This window comes from Ochotona curzoniae, unplaced genomic scaffold, assembly GCF_017591425.1.
Source record: "Ochotona curzoniae isolate NIBS_2020 unplaced genomic scaffold, NIBS_Ocur_1.0 contig_2688, whole genome shotgun sequence".
Taxonomy (NCBI): domain Eukaryota; kingdom Metazoa; phylum Chordata; class Mammalia; order Lagomorpha; family Ochotonidae; genus Ochotona; species Ochotona curzoniae.
The window spans coordinates 22,731,790-22,756,838 of NW_024465553.1; the positions used below are offsets into that span (position 1 = coordinate 22,731,790).

At 36.6% G+C, this 25,049-nt stretch overlaps 1 protein-coding gene across 12 annotated transcripts in view; it reads right to left on the reverse strand.

Moving 5' to 3' along the window:
- GPHN (gephyrin) overlaps positions 1–25,049 on the reverse strand; it is a 276,180-nt gene that overhangs the window by 214,349 nt on the left and 36,782 nt on the right. For all 12 annotated transcript variants that reach the window (XM_040975435.1, XM_040975432.1, XM_040975433.1 and 9 more), the window contains exon 2: positions 12,077–12,155. In XM_040975435.1, the coding sequence (XP_040831369.1) occupies positions 12,077–12,155 (79 nt within the window). The remainder of the gene's footprint in view (positions 1–12,076; positions 12,156–25,049) is intronic.

The window sequence follows — 25,049 nt, forward strand, 5'->3', positions numbered from 1 at the left end:
TGTATGTGACAACATCAGATAAATATTTTCTCTGTGACATGAAATATTTACAGAAATGTATCTATAGTAGATTATCTATCCTTTTCCTGTTGTCGGATATAATTTTTTCACCTTATGCCTCTCTTCTTATATAAAGGGCTACATAAGAATGCAAAAATTTAACCACAGAATTGGTTATTTTGTTTTTTGGCATTTTGATGTAATTTGAGCTGCCTTTCATATTTCAATCATTTCTTTTGTCCTCAATGTAATCTCAGGAATTTCTCTCAATCTATTTTTTACTGTAGTAGTTCTCTCTTAAATTACATCTGCTTTGTTTAATACACCAATCCACTTGATTTTAAATTTAGATTATCTTATCATCGTTTAGATTCTAGAATTTCTGCTTTTATCTTCTTTAAATTTTCTAGCAATTCTAAGTCTCTTGATCATCTTTTTTTCTTAAACTTTTGCTTTTTGTAGTTTCATTGTGTTTAAAATAGTAAGAAGGCAAGCATAGCTGTTTTATGTGCCATACCCAATCATTTGAGCAATATATATTTACATAGAGTTGATTCTGTTGTCTAGTTGTCCAGCAAATTTATATTCATGGTATATCACTTCCTTATTGTTGTTTTTAGTCCCCACTGCAAAAAGGCTTTTAAAGTTTATTAAATTTTAAGATAAAACCGTATTAACTAGATAATTTTCATTTATTTTTTGTCATGTACTGAGAGGCCATATTAACAATAGACTACTTTAAACTACTTTAAGTTTTTATATATTAAGGTTTCTATGTATACCACAGTTAATATGAGCTTGAATTTAAATTCATTCAAAGGACACTTAATGTTCATCACTTAGTAGGAACTTTCATAAACCTCTGTTACACCCAGCTCTGAGATTATCTTTCTTTCCACTGTCAAATCCTATGGTAATGAAAATGGGTAGGGAGTAGTAGGCAGTTGACCCATTTCCCTCCATGTGTTCAATGATATGCCATTCAAAAAGTATAAAGTAAGCACTCATTAAGATAATTACTTGCAATAATGCCTGGTTGAAGACTGAAACCAATTTCTTGGCATTATAACACAGCTTTAAAATAATTCCTGGGGGAGTGTTAGGTGATAAATTTTCCTCTTAACATTCATAACAGAAGCTTTCTTTAATTAAGGTGATGATTTTTAATAGCAAATAAATTAATCTAGCAGAACTTAAAATTTAAGGAATTAGCATAAATTTACTATAAGAAGAAATATAGTGAATAAAGAGCTTTATTTACACGCATTTAGAGTAGAAACTGGATCCTGTCATGAAATAACTTCATCAAGATGAGAATACTTTCTATAAAAGGATTTAAAATTCTTTTAAATGATATAATGCACTATTTTACAAATAAGCTTTCTGTACCAATCTATTTCTGCTCAAAGCAAGACACATGTTACAAAAAAAAACAAGTCAACAATGCAAAGAATTTCAAATACTTCCATTTTTCAGATTTCATTCTAAAATAGTTATGGGTAGTTAGCAGAACAGATGGCTCTAAAGGATAAATATTTGTAGCTTAACATCTTAAGTAGAGACTACACATGTTACAGCAGAATAACTTTATAATAGGATGACTTCTCTGACAGACTGTTCTCATGCAGTTATTCTTGGATAGGAAAAAAATCCGTTTTACTTTAACACTTTAAGGGAGGGAAGATAATTTTTGAATTAATAATGCTTAATCTTTAACATGAATTATAGGTAGCCTTTTGGTGTAATGTTCAATAATGAACATAGAAAGACTAAAAGTGGGTTTCCCATCACTTCTACCACATCAATATATCTTTGCAGAAGTTACTGTTGTCTCAGAAGAGTCAGTTCCTGCTTTCAGATAAATTTTATTATTAAAATAAACCCCTAGGAGTTTTATTATTAAAACATTCCCTAAAGAATGTTCTCACTTGAATATGATTGTGCTATAGTCAGAGTTCTAATTCCAATTTCAATAACAAATTCATATAGTAGGGTTCATACTTTGGGTATGAATAACATACCCAATGTGGACCATATCCTAGACTGCCATCACCATTCTATGTCTTCGAGATACATTCTCCATCTCCTATGTTCTTAGTGACTATACTACTATGACCACAGGCCCATGACACCATGGCACTTACCCCCTAAGTATTGGAGGAAACATCCACTATGCCCCATGACTCTACCAACTGCTGCCACCACTTAAGCCTAGTGCTTCCAATGGACACTGCCCTAGAGGGAACTGATGACATATCTGCCACATTCCATATCATTACAGCCACCACTCCCATTTTGGTATTTCCTATTGACTGGAGGGCCCAATTCTGTAGGGTTTGAGACCTTATCCTTTGAAGTCATAACACTCAATATTACCTCTGTTGCTTTCAGAGGTTCAACTACGACAGTGACAGGAGCAAATTCCCTTGAACCCACTAGTAATCCACCCTGGTAGGTAAATCACTGCAAAGTCCCACAAACAACAGCAGCCTAATTCATTGAGACATTCAGATAAACCAGCCTGCACTGGTCAAACCTAAAGAATTCACATGAAGATTATACCCCTGTACCCACTTAGAATCAAAGGCAAAAGACCATTCACAACCAGTACCCTATAACTCATCTGCAGAAAAAAGCCTTTCCCTGCCAAAATAATTCCACAAAATTAGAAGAGCTAACTATGACATCAGCAATGTAGGAATAGAAGAAGACTGAAGAGGCAAGGAGGAATGACCCCTCTATATTTCTTTAGGGTAGCATTATATCATAAAGAATACAAATAGGCAATTCAATTGTATTAGGAAAGGAAATAATGATGAATGAGAAAGTCAGAAATATAAATATATGCTAAATTTATTTCAGTTACCAATCATTTACTCCTTCCTGTTTATAAATCCCAGAATGTGTTCCAGAATTTGCAATCTGAGAAATCTCTTTTCCCAAACATTGTGCTTATTACATGAGCTGCTGTTAAAGTCAATCTAATCTTAGACATAATCACATTTCAGAAGCTGTTAGTTGGCCAGATCGTGATATGTCTTTTACTCACCCAGATATATATACGTATAAAAATAGCACTATATAGGATTTCTTTTTATGGAACCTGAAAATACTATTTTTCTCTATGGTCTCTTATTTCATGCTGCATTTATTTTTTCCTACATCCCCAAATCAGCAGATTTTCCCAAAGTAGAATATCTGTTAGGGAAATTAATAGTTTATGGCAGAGCATTATTTAAAGAAATCATTATTAGAGACAAATTAGTCTAAAAGTTATGAACTGAAATTCAGTATGACAACCTGGATTGAAGTGGCTTTTTAACTCTGCCTGCTTTGGTGTCTATGAACATGGGGTATTCAGGATTATCTGTAAAAAGCAATTCTAGTATTTCAGCAACTTCATACAAAGGTGTCAATTAGCTTTTGAATCCTAAATAATTGAAAACCCATGGGATTTATGATAGTGGTATATGAAATAATATACAGTTATAGCAATAATCTCTAAGCTCACAGTTGACATTCAGCCTCTCAAGGACAATTCTGTGTATGTAACTGTGCCTTTCAAATAAATTAATTTCTAAAACTGAGAAAAAATAGGCTAGGATCATCAGAAAATATTTTTGGCATTTCCTCAAAATATTAAGCCTGAAGTTACCATATTTACTGACAATTTTACTGGAAGGTCTAAAACAAGTGTAAATTTTAAATGTTGAACTGTATGATATGTGATTATATCTCAACAGATAATACAACAATTTATAAAAAATTCCCAGGAAAGAACCATCATATTACTAGCCAGAATCTAGGTAACACCACCCTAACTGCTAGGAAAAAAGAAAAAAAAGAAGGGAGGAGAGGGGAGGGGAGGGGAGGGAATGGGAAGGAAGGGAAGAGAAGGGAGGAAGATAGACCACAAAAATTAGTAATATGAAAAACTAAATTTCATCTAAGTCTCAACTTTGTGACAACCAGATTATTTCCAAAACACCATGTTCAATCACTGAGAAGCACTGACAAACTACAGTTCATTCTCAGTGTCCTTTTTGAATTTGATTACCTAGATTGAGATATTACCTGAATAAATTAAATATATACTTAAACCTGAAAGTTACATATAAGAAAATGTCTTATTTCAGCCATTTTTAAAATCAAGATGGACAACTGCTCTATGGACTATTAGCATTGTCTTTTCCTTCCTCAAATATCCTCCTTCTCACAGGTATCTCAGATCAAAAATAGTAACCTTGTAGCAGGGACTTTGCATACTTTATTTATCATCATTTTCCATTAAATGGTATATAAAATGCACTCAGGAAATATTCATTCACTTTTTAAGCACCCCTAATGAATGGCTCATTTAAATAAGAAAATATGTTTAAAACTAAGTATTTTAAAATAACATAATTGCATTTCATTCATTTGAGCTAAGGAATATGAAGACTTAATTGTGATAATTCAGTCTAACTGGACTTAAGAACTAGCACTCAATGCCAGATGACTAAATGAAAGTTGGACTGAAATATAAGTATCACCTCAGCCCACTCTGCAATCATGTATTTTCTATATCTAACTACACAGTTCATCCATTAAAAGAGAAGGCAAGTTAAGATAAATTTAGATAAAGAAAAATACCATATTCTTAACATATTTCTTAAGCTGTTGCCTTTTAAGAAACAAGATAATTTAAGTCTGGATTACTCACAATAATTCTTCCTCTACTAAAATTATCCAATGAAAGTTTTTCTCAATGTGAGCTGTTCAGAAAATACATTCAACTCTGAAAATACTTGCAGGGATTCTCCTTGACTTTGGAAAAGCACAGAATCCTTTCTCAGTTACATCTGCTCTGGGTATTCCAAGCAGCAAGTGACTATGTTAAATCATGGAGATTCCTGGGATTACTCTCTTTCGCTCCTAGAGTGAGGTTTCTCTTTATCTCATACATACTAGTCATAATGCTGGGGCTGCAAAGGGAAGCAATGTGGGTCAAAACTTAAATGTAGCAATCAGGTCATGGTAGAACACAGTTGTGTATTGAGCAACAAAGTGTTTAATGCTGAAATAAATCTGCCTGAAGATAAATGGCAGTCACCATCAAGGGTTATCCACTACACATTGAGACTGTTACTCCTTATCCTGTTCATTACCCATTCTATCACTTAGCGGCTAAATCACTCATTCACACAGTCACCCAGTCTGTCTGAAGAACATTTCTGATGTATCTACTGTGTATTAAACGTGGTCATACGTGGTAATGACATAGTAAATACAAACACGTTCTTCTTTTAAAGAGGTTATTATACACTGAGAAATACAAATCATACACAGCCAATTATAGAATTAAAAAGCTTCTATTTAGAAAACACAAGATATGCATGAGATCATAGAAAAAAAGAAACCCAAGCACTGTATTCAATCAGCTTTCTGTCCTAAACAGACTGAAATAAATTTAAAAACTTAGGTTTCCTTCTAAATATAGCACGCATTGAATTTCTCTAAGTAAGAAGAAATTAAAAATAGGGTATTTTTTTTATCTATGAAGCAGCAAGTGCTGGGATCCTTCAAACTGCTGCTTAACAGTTTGGTTTTAAGGAAATTTCCCAAGCGGGATAGAGTTAAATTTAATTTTCCATGTTCTTCCAAAGAATGGTATTTTACAAGTATGAAACTCCTAACATTCAGAAAAGCAACAATTAGTAATTTCTGGCTTTTGTCATTTTCTTCCTAATGTTGGCTAAGTTACAAGTAGGTGTTTCTTAAGCAGCTCATTAGGGCAGCTAACTTACACAGCTTTCCAATTAGGAAACCTCTTTGCCCATCTGTTTGTTTTCCCAACCCACAGCCAGCAGTCTTCCACCAAGAATCCCACGAAGGCGTTCACACACTGATCTGACATGGGATAGGCTATCTTGTTTGGGTCTGCTGAGCTAGAAGTCACTTTACGGTACCACCTATGACTCTATCCTTCTACATGTCAATCAAAACACTACCTTTTCCGGGGATGTATTTGCTTTATCTGGGATCTAAGAACAAAACAATACAAAAATACGGAAACTGGGCTCCTCATGGAACTTGTAAAAGCATCATCTAATTCCTAGGTGACTTCAGATCTGAAGAGGCATCACTCCTTATTTCATAAATGAGACCACCAACTGGGAGACACACTCACTGAAGAACAAGGTTGGAGGTGTTGCATAGGTGCCATTCCTCTCTCCTCCCCCACTTGTACTATTTTAAGGAAATCTCCAGGTCCAATGCCTCATGGGTATCTTTCAACGGCGAGTAACCTCTGCTCATGATCGTGTGTTCACTTTTTCACCTTCTGAATAAATTTCATTACAACTTTCTTTTTTTTTTGCTTCACATACATATCTGTATTTAGAAGGCTTTTCTGAGTGCAAGGCAACAGTCTGGAATGCAAATCAATATACACCATGCCTACATCTGGTTTTACCTGCCATTTTTTTCACTAAAGCTTTTTCTGTGAACGTATTTATGAACATAAGTTAACTACTCATCCTTAAGCATTTATCCTGAAAAAAATGAATGATCATAAGTCATTTTCATACAGGTCACATAAAAAAATAGGTGTTTGAAATTCTAATGCCAGTGCTCAGGAGAGCAGTCCTTAGTTGTATTTATCAGATTTTTAATAAACTTAACAGTACAAATGAAAGACAAATGTGACAGCAAACATGAATTTAAAAATAAGAGTGGGAGAGAAATGAGCACAATGCCTAATTGTCAGGTGGCCCATCACTTCAGTTTTTTGACTTCAGATAAACCACAAATTGAGTTTGTATTTACAACTCTAAACAGAAAGAAACTGATTCAATGTGACTGTACTGGTAAAAATGAACATCTCAGGGGCTGGCATGGTAATATTGGCTAACTCACTAACTGCAATGCAAGTATACCATGAAAGCACTGGTACAAGACTCAAATACTCCATATCCACTCCAGCTTCCTGTTCATGCAACTGGAAAAGCAGCAAAGGGTGCCCCAAGTGCTTGGACCCCAGTCACTAACATGGGAAACCAGGATGAAATGTCAAGCACCACGCTTTGGCCTGACCCAGCCAGTACTCTTGGGGTTGCCCAGGGAGTGAATCAGTGAATGGAAGGACTGTATCTCTGTAACTCTTTCAAATAAATAAGTCCAATATTAAAAAGAAGAAGGGGTAGGAGGAGAAAAATAAAGGAAAGATAATACAACTCAAACACTGCATTTGTGTTCCAAATCCTGCCTTGGAGAAACACAAGTTTGTAACTTGTTACATAAAAACAATAAATAAAGCAGATAATGCAACTACAGATATGAAAGTTTGTTTAATCAATCATTAATTTCAAACTGCTATACTCATTCATCTTCAGCCAAAAAAAGGCAACATATTCATGAAGTTTGTGCTTTTTCTCACAATCAATCTTTTTTTTCCCATGCCTTCCTCCTCCTTGTCACCCTATAATCAATTTTTCCCTTTCTTTGTTTTTCCTACTTTTTTTTAAAAAAATATTTATTTGCTTTTATTGGAAAGGTAGATTTACAGAGAGGAGAGACAGAAAGATCTTCCATCCACTGGATCACTTTCCAAGTGGCCGGAACAGCTGGAACTGAACCAACCGGAAGCCAGGAGGCAGGAGCTTCTTCCAGGTTTCCTGAATGGGTGCAGGATCCCAAGGCTCTGGGCCATCCTCTACTGCTTTTCCAGGCCACAAGCAGGGAGCTGTATAGGAAGTGGAGGGACCAGGACACAAAGAGTGCCCATATGGGATCCTGGCGTTTGCAAGGCAAAGATTTAGTTACTGAGCCATTGTGCCAGATTCTATTTTTCCTACTTCATCTATGGTGCTGCAGATCATCTTCTTTAAGATGTATTTGTTTACGGGCCTGGCGGCATGGCCTAGTGGCTAAAGATATATTTGTTTGGGGCCAGTCTAGTTGTATAGCAAACAAAGCCTCTGCCTGCGGTGTCAGAACCCTACTGGGTGCTGGTTTGAGTCCTGATTGCTTCATTTCTGATTCAGCTTCTGCTTATGGCCTCAGAAAGCTGACTTAAGTGCTTGGGCCCCTGCACTATGTGGGAGACTAAGAAGAAACTCAGGCTCCTGGCTGTGGACTAGGACAAAGGACTACAATAGCCAGGTCTGTGCAAAGTGTAGACCTAGAGGAAAGTGTAGACCTAGAGCCAGGAGCTTTATCAGATCTCCCACGTGGTCAGAGGGGCCCAATCACTTAGGCCCTCTTCCAAGGCTTTTCTAAGCTAGATTAGCTGGCTTGTAGAAGGGAAGTGGAGTGGTGAGGACTCAAACCAGTGCCGATATGGGAAACTGGTGGTGTAGGCACTGGTTTAACATGCTACACCATAAAACCTACCCTTGAAAAATCTCTTTTTAAAATTTTTATGATTTTTTATTTGAAAAGTTACAGACTGAAGGAGACAGAGAGAGATCTTCCCTCCACTGGCTTTATCCCCAAATGGCCATAGTGGCCAGAGCTGAGCTGATCTAAAGCCAGGAGCCAGAAGCTTCTTCCAGGTCTTCCATGTGGGTGCAGGGGCCGAGGACTTGAGCCAATCTGTGCTACTTTCCCAGCTCATCAGTAGGGATCTGGATCATAAGTAGAGCAGCTGCAACACAAACCCTTGCCCACATGAGAAGCCAGCACCAAAGGCAGCGGCTTAGCTTACATGCCATAGCATTAGCCTCCCAAGCTCCTCTTTGTAAGAAAAAAAAATAATAAAGTATGGAAAAATGTAAATAGCATATTAGTATTTCAACCTACTTTTTAACTAATGAACAATTAACAAATTTACCTGAGTCAATCATACTTATGCATTTGTATTATTATATGATCACTAATATTAGCAAATGGAGAAAATTATTCTCAATTAATTTAATCATATGATTTATACTTATTACACATTATACTATCTATATATAAGATGCTATTTATAGATAAGTAAGATGTCCTTTTAAAATTAATAACAGATGTGAAGATACAATGCAGTGTGCACCTCTACTTCCAAATCAAGGATGGATTCCCAATAAAACTGTTAGATATATCTTGACAGTAGGATGCTTGACTCACTGCGAACTGTCCATACCCACAATGTTGGGATACTGTTACATAGCAGAATGATGGATTTATGGCTGCTTATGAAGGACTATACTATTGTAATGATATCGAGGAAATCAATGGGTGAGAAGCGAAATCCCAGAACCTATGACACTATATCATCAAATAATAAAGTTAACAAAAAATAAAAATTTAAATACAAGGAAGGTTAATCTATATGTCTCAAGAAAAACACATGGATATTATTCACATTTTAAAAAAATAGTTACTTATTTTTATTGGAAAGGTAAATCTACAGAAAAAAAATGAGATACAGAAAGATTTCCTGTCCACTGATTCACTCCCCAGGTGGCTGCAACATCCAAAGCTAAGCCAATCTGAAACCAGGAGCCAGGAGCTTCTTCCAGGTCTCCCACACAGGTGCAAGGTTCCAGGCTTTGGGTCATCCTCTACTGCTTTGCCAGGCCACAACCAGGGAGCCAGAATGGAAGTAAAGCAGTCAGGACTCAAACCTGCAGCCATAAGGGATCCCAGCACAAGCAAGGCAAGGACTTTCTTGAAAAGGCTATTGCACCGGGCCCTATCATGCACCTTTTATAACATGTTCCTTGTTAAAGCATCTATGTTTATTAAACTAACTACTAAAGAACTTAAGCATTTCCTACTAAAGTTTTCTGATTAAAAGATACTGAAATAAATGAATCCATTAAAGATCAAACAGAATAGTTACAAACAGATGGAAATAAAGAAATGTCTTCTAAAAGCACAATGTTTGTACTTTTACAGTTCTGACATAGATTGCCATACTTCATGTATTATAGCACTGTATACCATACACATTATAGACTAAGAACCATATAACTCATCAAGTACCAAAACACAGACTGATAATATATTTGGTCATCTCAAAGTATCTTACATTTTGAGATAATTTTGAAAGCTGTCATAGATTTAGCAAAAACATTCGCATTCCAGCAAAATGAAAAATCAATAATGTGCTACCAGTGGAAAAATGAATTTCTATGCCAAATGCAACTTATATACAGAGAAACAGAGGATATCAATAAAAAGCTGTCATGTTTTGTTAAATAAATGCTAAAGGCCTTGAAGATATTCTAAAATTGAAATTCTGCAAGTAATCCCTAAAAAAATACGTTAACCAAATAATCTTCCTGGAAATGCAGTATGAGAATGTACAGCTCTTCATTCTGAAGCGAAAATAATCACTTCAGAAACCACTGTTTATCCTCTGCTGACTGGCATCTTTAAGAAATTCAATTCACCATAGCAACCTGTCTTAGCAGCAGCAGATAAGCACGGGCTATATTTAGAGATGATTGCTTCCCAGACAGCAATCCTGTCTTTCCTTCATATTTCATGGCATGATCCCCGAGACCAAAATATCATTCCATCAGATATCCTATGGCGTGCAGACAAGTACCCTCAGGAAAAGAGGCTATGTTCCAGAACCACCAAAAGTGGTTAAAAGTTAGAGATATATATAAAAGCTAATAAATTCATACGTAAAAATTTACAATTAGACACAATTATTTTGTCCTGTTTTATCTTTGTTCCTAAACAAACGCATGATCCACAATATCAAAATACATCTCAATAGCAGGTTAACGCTGTTGTTTAGTCAGTATGCTACTTTTCCAAGCTGTCACTCATCTAAAAAGAGACATTACAAGAGCAATTGTAACATAGGACAAGTCAATCAACCCAAAATGGCTAACGAATAGTTTCTTAAATTCCTATGACTATTAAATTATTATGGATCTAATTGTGCTTTATACTCTTCATAGTAACAGTGAAGAGAGTTTCTAACTTATTTAATAGAATTCATGTAGTTTAGTTCCCATAACCCAGAGTATTACGATGGTTAAGCATAGAAAATACTGCTTTCTCTTTAGATGAGTTGTAGAAAAGCTATTAAAGAGAATATATGAGAAAGAAAATAAACTCAAATTAAAAACACCAATAACACCCATTAGGAAGTTGGGTAATATCTAGTAGAATGGCTTCTACATGCATTTTCAAAAATGATAATTGAGGCCCAGCAAGGTAGCTTAGCGGCTAAAGTCCTCACCCTGCATGTGCTGGGATCCCATATGGACACCGGTTCTAATCCCAGCATCCTTGCTTCCCATCCAGTTCCCTGCTTGTGACCTGTGAGAGCAGTCAAGGATGGTCCAAGGCTTTGGGGCCCTGCTTCTGCAAGGGACACCCAAAGCAGGCTCCTGGCTTCAGGTCAGCTCTCCTCTGCCCAATGTGGCCACTTGTGGGGCAAGTCAACAAACAGAAGATGTTTCTCTCTGTCTCTCCTCCTCTCTGTATATCTGGCTTTCCAACATAAATAATTAATTAATTCATTAATTACATTTTTAAAGATGAGAATTAAAGGAGATAAGGAAAAACTGGAACTCCCATACATCACATTTAATGAATGAATGAAATAGAAAGTAATGTTTCAGCTAGTACCTGCTGTTAGGAGTAGTGCTGATATACCAGCAAAGAAAATTAAAATTTGAAACCCCAAAATTTCTGCAATATTTCTGTGCCATACAGAGCTTCCAACGGAATCAAAATCAGAAATACACTCAGTATGTTCTACTAAGTAGTTATTATAAGTAACTGTTATATTTCTAAAATATAATTATTAAAAATATTTCAAGAGATTAAATTTGATGTGAACAAATCAAATGTTACCTTCAAAAGCAAAGCAATTACATCTTTCCTGTCTACTATTGCTACACAAGCAAGATATCACCAGGAACTAGCTGCATACCTTGAAAAGTTAGTAATTAATAATACGCCTTCTTTCAAAGTCTTTTATTCCTTAAAAAAATTATTCTATTGGACTTTACTACACTTCCCACAACTCACTAGGAAAGGATAAACTGCCTATCTGTAAAACAATTCTAAGTTTTACTTTGAAAAAACTTGAGGCCATCAACAAAGAAGCTTTAGATTACATGTAGCACTGAAACGAAATACTCACAGAGAAGGATCCTGTACGAGATCTTTGAGATTTATCCCACTGCGATCTTCTGCAAGATTCCTGAAGCAGCTATCACTCACTAAACAGGGATGGGGAAAAGGAAAGACAATTAATTTATTAATATTTAAGTTATTGTTGACCAAAAGGAATTTAAAAGAAAATTCACTTTTTTACCCCAAACACCAATATTGATTGATTTTAGGCCACTCAGTTTAACAATATGTTCCTATTCAAGAAAATGTCAGTATTTCCATAACAAGCCACCATTTAAACATACAGATATTATAAAATCCAATACAGAATATAAGAAACATGTTGGTTTAAATTTTGTTGTACAGGAAACATCCCTTCCCCCTTCCAGCCAAAACACTGTGTTCCCATTACTTTAGATGCTAGATTGCTTTCACAGGTTTACTTCAACAGCTCTTACTAAACAGATCTTGTGCTAGCTGAAGCATATACTTATATTTCAAAGCTATCTTAGTTCTGCCCTCAATTACTTTATAAATGACAATCAGTCTATCTAGTGTCACTAAGAATGACCAGTCAAAAGTACTACATACTGAAAACTATGTGTAGATCAGCCTTCTTGGCAAGATTACTCCCCAATAACACTTCTTCTGTAAATATTCATTTTTCAGGTCTAGAATTTGGGCAATGATTGATAGTCATTAATATACTAAGCATTATACATTAATTTTCTCATATTAACCATCACGTGGGTCTATATACAGTCAATATATACTGATGACACATTTATTCATTTATTCTATTTATTTAAGTAACAGAAAGAGAGGTAGGCAGAGGCCAACCAATAGAGCTGTCATCCACTGGTTCACCTCTCAAATGACCAGAACAGCCTAAGTGGGACCACCATCAATATTAGAATCAGGAATGCAATCCGGGTCTCCTATGTGAACAGCATGAACCTGACAACATGAGTTCCTGCTGATGCTTCTGAAGCTGCATGAGCAGAGGTTGTGATGTGGATTGGAGGCAGGAATCATTTCGGTATGTGAAGTGTCTTAACTAAAATCTTCAGGAACTATGCCAAATGCATACCTCTAATCAACAGTTTGTGACCCAACATATGAAGATAGATTTCTCTCTCCTTGCATGGGTTCAAGTTTTGGAAGCTTGATCCCATTATGGCAATGTGAGAGGTAAAGGGATTTCTAATGAAAGGTTGCACCTAATAGGATGTCCTCAAGACATTTAGGACACCCTAGGAAGGGAAGACTAGTTTCTGGAGTAAGTTCTCTTAAGAGTGAGCTTTCATAAAAGCCTGAGGAGCATGAATCTCTCCAGCTTCCTGCTCAAAACATGATCAGCTTCGCCCACGTGTGCTCCTGTACATGCCATCCATCATAAGGTCCTCACCAGGGCCAAGATGATGCTAGTACTATAGCCTTGAAGCTCCAGAATTGCAAGCTAAATAAGTCTTTTTGTTTATGAAGTACCTGCCCTGCAGTATTACATTATGGTAATAAAAACAGACAGATACAAGTTAATTAATGAACTTGTCAGGATCCATAAAGATAGCAATAATTTAGCAGCAACAATAAAGAGGATCACACAGAACAGCTTTAAAAATCCACTTAATATTTAATTGGAAAAAATACAGAAAGATAGTAATAACTTCATTTCACTCTTACATAATTTGGGGAGTAAGGGGAAGTGTCAAAGAGGGATGAGGTCAGCCAATGTAGGAGGAGCAGTGTGGTGTGCCAAAACCTAAGCACAACGTGAAAGGCCTAGTCACAGAAGGGCATAGTAGTGCAGGGTATCAGAGCCAAAGTGTTATGAAAAGGACATCCCCAAAGAGGCACAGCCTACCATGCACGTCAGAAGCAGATTAAAGTGAGGAAGGTAGCACATGAGTGAGTTGCCTAGTGTGAAGTGCCACAGTCTGATGGGATGAAGAGGGCCTGCATCGAAGAATCAGCTTGGCAGGAAGCTTTGAAATCAAAGAAAAGTGAGGAAGCCAGCATCACAAAAGGGTGCCTTAAATGGAGTCAGAAGGGCATCCACCCAGAGTGGGACCAAAGGTGAATCCCTCAGAAGAATTAAAATATTATAAATAAAATGATTTAGGTCAGTCGCTGTGAACAGAAGTAGGTTACAAAAACTGAAAAGGGAGAAAACTGAAAATAAAGCTTGGATGTGTTGCATTAGATCTGAGAGTACTGGCAAGTATTCATGATACAAACAGGTAAGTTCCTTGGGGAGATCATTGATTCCATCTCCAGGAGAAGAAAAAGTACAAGATGAACATGGAAAGCAAGGAAGTGTCAAAAAAGTTAAGACTTAATAAAACAACACAGATGTCAGCAACACAGACAGGACTTCCACAAGCTAAATCTGAAAACAATATCAGCACTAAAATAAGAGACAGAATATTATAAATTGCCAAATAAAAGAAGCTATCGGTTCAGTTTAATATCAATCAAATATCAAAAGTTCATTGAGGCACCTCTTCATAAAACAGTTGTTAACTGAAAGGGAAAAAATGATAGTATTATATCAGAGAAATATGATTCATACTACAGATAACCACATATCATACATTTGAGTTAGCAAGACAAATCCAACAAAACTATACATTTGAAAAGAGACAATAGTAAGAATATAGCATTATTTGAGTGCTCATCTGGACAAAGACATACAACTTAGTATAAGAACCAGCAAGTCACTTTGAGGCATTCATTGTGTAGAAAGAAATAGAGAGAGAGAGAAAGAAAAAAAAGAAAAGAAAAAGCATAGAAACACCAAAAATATCCACACAAGGATATATGTACAAAGGCATCTAAAACTGAGGGGAAAAAAGAAAGTTTGCCTGTTAATTGTTAGGACTTAATAAAGTACTTAAAAAGTTAATAAAATTATTAGTCAATAACAATTATTACATAATAAAATTAATCAATGAAGTTAATGAAATTAATAACATCAGTAATAAGCCTACAGCCATATCCCCCTGAATGCGCCTGATCTCATCAGATCTCAGAAGCTAAGCAGGGTCGGGCCTGGTTAGTATTTGGATGGGAGAAATTAATAACATCAGTAATTAAGATTTCAAAAACAACCTTTCAATTCAAACTGTGACATTCTCTGAAAAGGATTAAAGTATGCAGAAAGAATAGAGTGCATTTAAAGAGTTTCAATGATCAACAATGTATAATGTAAAAAAAAGTCTAAATAAAGTGCATTCAAAGTAAATCAAATAGCCTAAAGAACAGAATGCAATGTAAGAATAAATTCAAGCTCTAGAAAATAGCCTAATCAGTAAAAATAGGAAACAATGTAACAAGAGCCAACACACACCAATAAAAAATTAAATTTAATCATGATAGAAAGCAGTAATGGAATATATATATACAAGGCAGAATACAACCAAAATAGAAACAAGAACTACAGCAATGTACAAGTGAATGAAATGGGCTGCCCTGGGTGAGGGTGCAGAAAGTAGAATGTGATAGATTTTGGTGAGTATAGCAAACTTAGCAGAGGGATGATTCTACCAAGTCAAATAAAATAAAGACAATCCAATTTGCCAACACACTGTTTGTAAATACACTGCACATAAATATGAATCTTTAAAACACTTTTTTGCAATAATGAAAATTGTTAAGCTGTAAAAAATCAATTGTGATATATGCAATATCTCTCAGCAGTTTAAAAAAAGTAAAAACTTTCATCAATATGAATGTATTTCAGAAACAATGTCAATAAGAAAAAAAGGCAAACTAAATACAGTTTAAAATATGTGAAATAGTATTTTCTGGATATAATGAAAATATAAAAGCAAGCATGGGAATGAAAAACACCAAATTCGGAAGTAGGGATATCACTGGAAGACAAAGGGATGAAGGTGAATGGTATGGATGATTCATTCACAAACTACCACTTTATCTACAATACTTTATTTCTTCGTTCAGTAGTGATTACCCACACTTATTAGATTCTGAGAACTTTAATGAAAAGATTGTTAACTACCCAACAGGAATATTTTATGTAGAAAAGCTTTTGTTGACTATACTAAATCCAATACTGAAATCCAGCTATTTCTAATAACACACATCTGTAATATACATATGAATACATTTATATAAATGTATAATTTATATATTACATAAAATATATTTGTTATTTATATCTATATTATATTTATGTGAATATAAAACTAACATCCAAACCATATCTACTTTTATACATGATAGGATTTAAAAATTGTGCACTTGGCACTATCCGCCACTGATCTTTCCTGAGAGCCTTATCAGCAATACACATGTACCCAATTCAATTACAACTAACTGAATTATTCATTATTTAATTCATACTCATGTTAACGTCATTAACTACAAACATGCTGAAAAACCGTGTGGCATTTTTCAATGAATAACGAAATATCACAATGATCCTAGTAGACAGTGGTTAGAATATTTGATCAAAACTCATACGTCGGGCCCGGCGCGGTGGCGCAAGTGGTTAAGTCCTCGCCTTGCACGCCCGGGATCCCATATGGGCGCCGGTTCTAATCCCGGCAGCCCCGCTTCCCTTCCAGCTCCCTGCCTGTGGCCTGGGAAAGCAGTCGAGGACGGCCCAAAGCTTTGGGACCCTGCACCCGCGTGGGAGACCCGGAAGAGGCTCCTGGCTTCGGATCGGCATAGTATCGGCCCGTTGCGCTCACTTGGGGAGTGAATCATCGGATGGAAGATCTTCCTCTCTGTCTCTCCTCTCTGTATATCTGCCTTTCCAATAAAAATAAATCTTTAAAAAAAAAAAAAAAAAACTCATACGTCGCATATCACCCACAATCATCTGTTGATTATTGCTCTGACTTCCTAACTGCCTCTGAAGTACATATCTGGATAAAATGTAGCTATCCCCAGAAGGTGATCACCTCCTTATATACTGCTGGCATGAAAGTAAACTAGTACTGTCATTTTGGAAAACATTATGGAAGTTCTTCAAAAATGTAAAGCTTGAGCTATCATATGATCTAGCAATCCCAGTACTGGCACATATCCATAGAAAATGAACTCAGTACGTCAAAACATATCTTCCCTCCTGTATTTAGTTCAGGTTATTCACAACAGCCAAAGCATGGAAGTAAGCTGCCAATATCAGTGGGTCAATGAATAAAGAAAACATGGTATACAATTAAAATCAACAAAACCCTGTCATCTGTGCCAATATGTGTGAGCTTAGAGAACATTAAGCTAAATAAGAAACAGAAAATACACACTGTATTATCTCACTCATATGTGGACTCTATTTTTTTTTCTTAAAAAAAAAGGTTGAACTCAGAAGAGTGGAATGATGTGTAGCAGAGGCTTTGTGGGGGAGATGGCTGGAGTTTTCTGAAGCACATGTAACCATAATTAGGAAGAATAAGTTTATGAGACTGATTGTATTGTGTGATGACTACTGTTAACTACAACATATTGTACTCTTGAAATATGCAAAAGAAGAGTAAATGTTAAGTATTCTGACCACAAAAATAGTAACTCTGGAAGTAACACATTTGTTCCACAGCTAGATTTAAACATTCCACAGTGCATATATACTTCAAAATACTGTCATATATAATAATTGCACAGAACTGTATCTGAGAATTAAAAAAAATTTTTAACTCATTCCATAGAGACTTCTGCTTCTGCATAAAATACTATATCGTTACAAAGTATTGTCACTCTCAGTCTAAAATCCAGACCAACAATATGATAAATGAGCAAACAAAATTAATCACTTCTCTTTTTAAAAATCACAATGATAGTAAGGCAAAGAAATCTAAATGACTAGAAACCTAGAACGTGAAAGAAACACTACTTTCAGCTCTGGTGATTTAGTGATAGTAGGAGAAAATCAGCATCATCAGAAATAGAAATAAGCCTAAAAAAAATGCAATGTCTATTTACAGGCTACATGTGGGCTCCCATGACTCAACCTGTAGACTCCCACAACAGACTTCACTCCCTAGCTACTTCTCCTCTTTTGCCTAAGCTGTCACCAGAGATGGACCCATTCAACTGGCATGGGCTTCTGTTAGGGGAAAGAATCACTTTCCAGATATGATCAAGGTAAAATCTTTTTTTTTTAAGATTTATTTTTTATTATTTTTTATTGGAAAGGTGGATATACAGAGAAGAGAGACAGAGAGGAAGATCTTCCCTCTGATGACTCACTCCCCAAGTGAGCGCAATGGCTGATACTATGCTAATCCAAAGCCAGGAGCCTCTTCCGGGTCTCCCACACGGATGCAGGGTCCCAAAGCTTTGGGCTGTCCTCGACTGCTTTCCCGGGCCACAGGCAGGGAGCTGGAAGGGAAGCGGGGCTGCTGGGATTAGAACCGGCGCCCATATGGGATCCCGGGCGTGCAAGGCGAGGACCGTAACCACTGCGCCACCACGCTGGGCCCAATCAAGGTAAAATCTTAAATTTTCAAAATAGATCTATTTAATCTCCTGATTCTGTAGTCCTGATTACTATCAAGGACACAGTAAAGCAGAGATAATCTCTAAGGACAGTCCCATTTTATCAAGATTGTACAGCAGAGGGAGTGAGAAACCTGTCTGAGGTAACATTTTAGGAGGCCAATCAGTATCAGATGACTTTGGGGAGTATGAAATATAGAGTTTTGACTAAATACTCTGACCAGTAAGATCACAGTGACAGGCATACCATCAGCAGACTGTAAATAGTTCAGATCAAAAAGATGACTCATTAGTTTTAAAAGCATTGTATGACAATGGGTTAGGCTATAGTTCAATGTCAGCATCTCAAATCACAGTGCCAGTTCAGGTTCCATTTGGTTCACCTCTGATTCAACTTCCTGATAACTCACCTAGTATTGAGAAGAAAACAGCCCAAGTGCTTGAACCCCTGCCACCATGTGAGACACCAAGATGCAGTTCCAGGAACCTGTCTCTGACCTGGCTGTTGTGGCATACAAAGAGTAAATCAGTCCACGACAGGTTATTTCTCTCTGCCTCTCAAAATAAATAATTATTTGAAAAGAGTCATAGTGATGATATGGTCAACTTGACAGAGTATAATAAACCAACAAAAGTCAACAAGTATGAACATCTTAGTCCCAAGACAGAGTGGAAGATGCCATGAGAATGATGGACCAACTTTTTCAGACCTGTAATAAATTTTGGAGTAGCAATGGTTTCTCACTGAAAACACAGTCTTTTGGGGGTGTGGAGGATGGAATGGAAGGGGGAAAATTCTGTGATGGTGGGTAAGTTGCCAATCCAGGTACCCTGATGGAGCCAGGTGGCTGAGGTAGTGATCTGAGCTAGACAACTTAATCAGCAACTTGATTCCATTCGGTCTCCCCAGAAACAAGCCAGGCACCAGCCATTAAGATGAGTGACTCGGGCCTTCCAGGAGTCAGGTGGGATTTGTCTTCCCAGCCTTCAGCTCCATAGAGAGCAGTTTCTGTAATCTGGTATTCCTCTTCAAGTTGAAGTCATGGAAAACAGCTCAACATTCATGAAAAACATAACATACTTAATCTTTAAGAGTACTTTCAAAGATAGGAGTTGGCAAATTTATTCTGAAAAGGGTATATAGTAAATATTTCAGGCTTTACAAATCTCATAGTGTCTCATATATATGCCACATATGCCAAAAGCCTTAATTAAAAAAAATCATTCCAAGTTCAAGAGTAGCAGAAACACAAGCTACAACCAGATTTAACACACAGAATGAGATGCTTCAATCCCTCCTCTAAAGCAAACACAATGGTTTCAATTCAGCCCTCCAGAGCAGTACTTGAAGCTGGAAGGTGGCTGCCACCCAGTGGACACCTTCAGCTTTTCACTTAGCTAAACCATCAGAAAACCAAGCCAACATATCAACAGCAGTAAATTGTACACAGTACATAGGAACATCCCAACAACTTAAATAAAAAGTTAACTTAAAATCATTTCCCACTGAAAATTGTATTCAGTTCTATTAGTTGGAGTCAGGCATTCCTTTGCATACCAAAACATGGGCCAATGTGGCTAACAGGTACATTTTAGGAATCGCAGTAATGGCCATGAAATCACTGATATTTCTAGACTGGAAATGTTGGTAAATGGAGAGCAACATGAAGAAAAGGGATGGTGGAACACGAAAATAAATGTGTAGCCTTTTTCTCACCTTTGGAACTGCATCTTGGTGTCTCACATGGTGGCAGGGGTCTTTAAGCAAAAGAAGTTTATAATGTTTCTTACAAAACAATATGTAAGATTAGCTTTATTCAGGCATACATTATATAACTGTTGCCTATGAGCTTAGTGTTAATGAATCAACAAATTATACTAAACTGAAACACTCATAAAACAAAGTTACATGTCAACTGGTTGAGAAAATTATGGCCAGAAGCTTTCAAGAACTTAACCTTGTATTTCTTTTACAAGCAAAACAAACAAAACAAAAAACAAAACAAAAATACAAAGCAACAAAACACCTGCAGTCTCACAAATCCAACTATATCTGATGCAGCAACTGTGACCCTAGCACCCTAAATCACACACTACACAACAAGGGACTACACAAAGTAAGACTTGGCAGTCAGGGTTCCTGTAACCCCACCCTGGTCTGCCGGCTGCTGCTGGGAACTGTGCACATTCTCTAGAGTTAAGGACTGTTTGCACTCATGCTGCTTACAGTTCTACCACTGCTTCTCTGGCTTCTGGCCGACACAAAGGCAAAGGCTGAAGATTTGGGCACCCTGCCCATCCTGCCAGTAACACTAGCCCTGTGACACTCAGATGGTTGGAAGTCAAGAATGCATACTCCCACTGTCCAAGCAGCAGGGCCTCAGAACGAATAAAGTAATTTATATATCCTGCCCATCCCAGCCCCAGAATGAATCTTGCTACATCAAGCTCTCGGAGAGTAACCAGGGTTCTCCTGGTGCCAACTGGTCTGGTGGCATCAAGCTGTTGCAAAGCCAGAGGCAAAGCTCTGTGTGACCTACCTATCTTAGTACCAAAGTAGGTATAGTTGCAGGTTCTCAAATGGTGAATGGATCTCTGTGTCCCAACAGCCTAATGCTAGCTGGTTCTGATACTCCAGTTTCTCCCACAGCAACAGGCAAGGGGTCTACATACCCTACCCATCTCAGCACCAATACAGGTCTTACATCTTTCAGCACTAACACAGACAGTGACATAGAGTCTACACACTGAAAACATAACAGCTCCTCACAAGGCTTCCAGCCTTTGAAAAGGCAAGTGGTCAGTGTATCTCACCTATTCCTAGTCTTGCAGTTTTTGCCCCTTGGACACACAGAGGCTAGGGGACTACATATCAGAGATCCAAGAAACCCCATGGAACCCATATGCACTCTATACTATCCACTACAGCAAAAGTGGATTTATAGAGATTACACTACAGCAACCAAATAGAAGAAAAACAGAGGAAACTAACAGACAGTTTCAGAAAAAGGCTTTCAATCCATGAAAACCACTCTTCAAAAGCCAAGAGATGGGGGCTGGCATTGTGGCATACCCTGGTTCTATCCTGGCCGCTCCACTTCCTATACGGCTCCTACTAATGACCTAGGAAAAGTAGTAGGAGATGGCTCAAGTTTTAGGAACCCTGCCACCGTTGGGGCAGGGGCAGGGAGAGCCAGAAGAAGCCCCTGGCTCTGGGTTTCAGCCAGGCCCAAGCTTGGCTATTGTGACCTTCTGAGGGAGTGAGCCAGCAGATGGACTACCTTTTCTACCCTTACTCTCTTTCAAATACATGCATAAATCCTTTGGAACAACACAATGGTATTCACAAATTCTGAAAATTTTAAAAAATCAAAAGAATGATTGTAAGGATACTCAGAGATACAGGCAGAGAATTAAAAACAAAATTAGGAAATCAATAGATATTATGAATACAAAATTCAGCAGAGAGGAGAAAGAGAGAGAGGCTCTTAAGAAAAAGAACCAGATAGAAATCACAGAGATGAACAGGTCAATTTCAAATAATGTCCAATAAGTTAAAAGACTCAATAGCAGACTAGATCAACATTAAGATAAGTACCTAAACTTAAAGACAGGTCTTCTGAAATCTCCCAGTCAGCCACCCCCAAAAGAAAGGAAGGAAAAAGAAAAAAACTAACATTTGTATAATAGGTACTCTAGAGGGAAAGGAGAAAAGCAAAGACGCAGAAAAACCTATTAAATGACACTGTAGCCAAAAATGCCCTCAATCTGGATACATACACATTACACACACACACACACACACACACACACACACACACACACACACACACACACTATAGTAAGATTTAATGAGATTTAATGAAATGTTACCAATGCAAAAGCTCATATCACTGGGAAAGACACAAACTCAAAGTCAAAACAGGGGGAAAAGTTATCCATGAAAATAGAAAGGCAAATTGAGCAGGAATAACCACAGATATGAGCTAAAATAGACTTAAAGATTAAAACAAAAAAAGAGACAAAGCTGGTCATTAAATAATGATCAAAGAACCAATTTAACAAGAATACACAAGGTGATGTATCTAACATCTGAGCACCCAGTTTTAGAAAACAAGCTTTATGGGATTGGCATAGTGGCACAGCAGGTTAACCTACCACTTTTAATCCCAGCATCTGATGTCAGAGCAAGGTTCGCATCCCATTGCTAGGTGACTGCGAAGTCCAGAAGACAATTAAAATGCTTCAACCTCTCCCTCATACCAAGGAAATCTAAATAGTTCCTAGTGCCTGACTTGGATCCTTGGTTTCCACAAACACTCAACTAAAATGGATTTTTCTGAGCATTCCATTTTGTCTCTTTTCCACCTCTCCATATATCCTTTAACAAATTATCTTCAGTAACAGACACAAGCCATTCAATGGAGAAAGAGTAATTTGTGCTATGAGAATTTGGATATTTATATGAAAAACAATAAAGTTAAACCATTACTTCCACAATGTAAAAAATTAACTCAGAGAATTCAAAGACCTAATGAAAGCAAAAACTATGACATTCTTTTAAAAAGTAATTCAGGGTTCAAAGACCTAATGAGAGTAAAACCTATTAAACTCTTACAAGAAAACATAGCAGTAAATCAACATGACCTTGGATTTAGCAGTAGTTTCGCAGATAGGACATCAAAATCAAACGCAATAGAAGAAAAGCAGGCTGAATCAATATTAAAACTTGTATCCCTCCAACACCTATTAAAATTAATAAATGAATTCAGTAAAGTTGCAGGACACAAATCAACACACAAAAACATTTGACTTTCTATGTATTAACAATGAACAATCTTAGAAGGAAATTAATAACTTAACTGAAACTATACTTAAAAAAATAACTTAAGAATGCCCTTAAACAAGTAAAATATATGAACACTGAAAACTACGAGATATAACTTGAAGAAATTAAAGACGATGTAAACAAACCACTTCATGGCTTGGAAGACTTACCATTATTACAATGTTGGTAGCACACAAAGCAATCTATAGATCTAACAATTGATCTAACACACAAATGAAACTCCCAAACGTATTTTATGAAACAGAAAATTCCAATCTAAAAACTCACAAATTGTCCCCAAACCAAACAATCCTTAAAATGAAGAACAAATTAGCAGGTCTCAGAATCGCTACTTCAAAATTGATTATAAAACTACAATAATCCAAAAAGTTTGAACTGGCAAAAACATAGTACAAAGATCAACAGAAGAGAACAGAAAGCCCAGAAATACACCCTCACTTGTTTGCACATATGATTTTTTCAGTAAGGGTGCCAAGATAGTTCTCAGCAAATGATGCTGCATAAGTGAATGTTATTGCACTGTCAGTTCCACAAATAAGCAACAGGTGAAACACTATTTTTCACTTTATACAAAAAGTAGCACAAATAGATCAAAGACCTAAACCTAAAACTACAAAAATCTCATTAAAAAATATAGTGGGAACACTTCATGACACTGGATTTGGTAATAATTCCTTGAATATAACTCCAAAAGCACAGCAATAAATTAAAAACTAGATACATCAGACTTCATGAAAACTTAAAATTTCTGTGACTCAAAATATGAAATTAACAATAATAAGTCTACCTATATAATAGTAGAAAAATAGGATGGGAGTTAAGCCCCTCCCCAAAATATCCACCAACACCTGGCACCAGCAAGACTTTACTCACAATACGTGAACCCATACAGGGGCTGACACCCCCATATTTTCTTTATCCATTCATCAACTGAGAAACACCTGAGTTTTCCATATCTTAGCTACTGTGAATTGAACTGCAATAAACAAGGATGTACCAGTAACTCTTATCATGTGCTGATTTCATTTTGTTTGGATAAATTCCCAGGGTGGGATGGCTGGGTCATAGAGTGAATCTATTTTCGGGTTTCTGGGCAATGGCCATACTGTCCCCATAATGGTTGTACTTCGCCTTCCCACCGTGTACTAGGGTACCTTTCTCTTCATACTTTTGCCAGAATTTATTATTTATTGATTTTTGGATGACAGCCATTCTAACTGGGGTAAGGTGAAAACTCATTATGGTTTTTATTTGCACTTCTCTGAAAGCAAGAGAGCCTGAGCGTTGTTCCATGCATCTGTTGGCCATTTGTACTTCACCCTAGCTGGATGCTGCTTTACTTTGTTATTTTATTTACCACACAGAAGCTTCTGAGCTTGATGTAGGAGGATGGAAATAATAAAAAATTAGAAGAGAATTAAACAGATTGGAAATCAAGAAATAAAAATAATCCACTAAACGAATAACTGGTTTGCTGAAAAAAGAAACAAAATTGACACATCACTGGCCCACTAACCAAAAAAAAAAGGGGGGGGGGAACCCATAATAATAACATCAGAAATGAAACAAAGGAAGTTATTATAATTGATGCTACTGAAATAAAAGGAATCATTAGGAATTATTGCAAACAACTATATTCCAACAAATTGGAAAGTCTAGAATAAATGTCTGAAATTCTGGACTCATATAA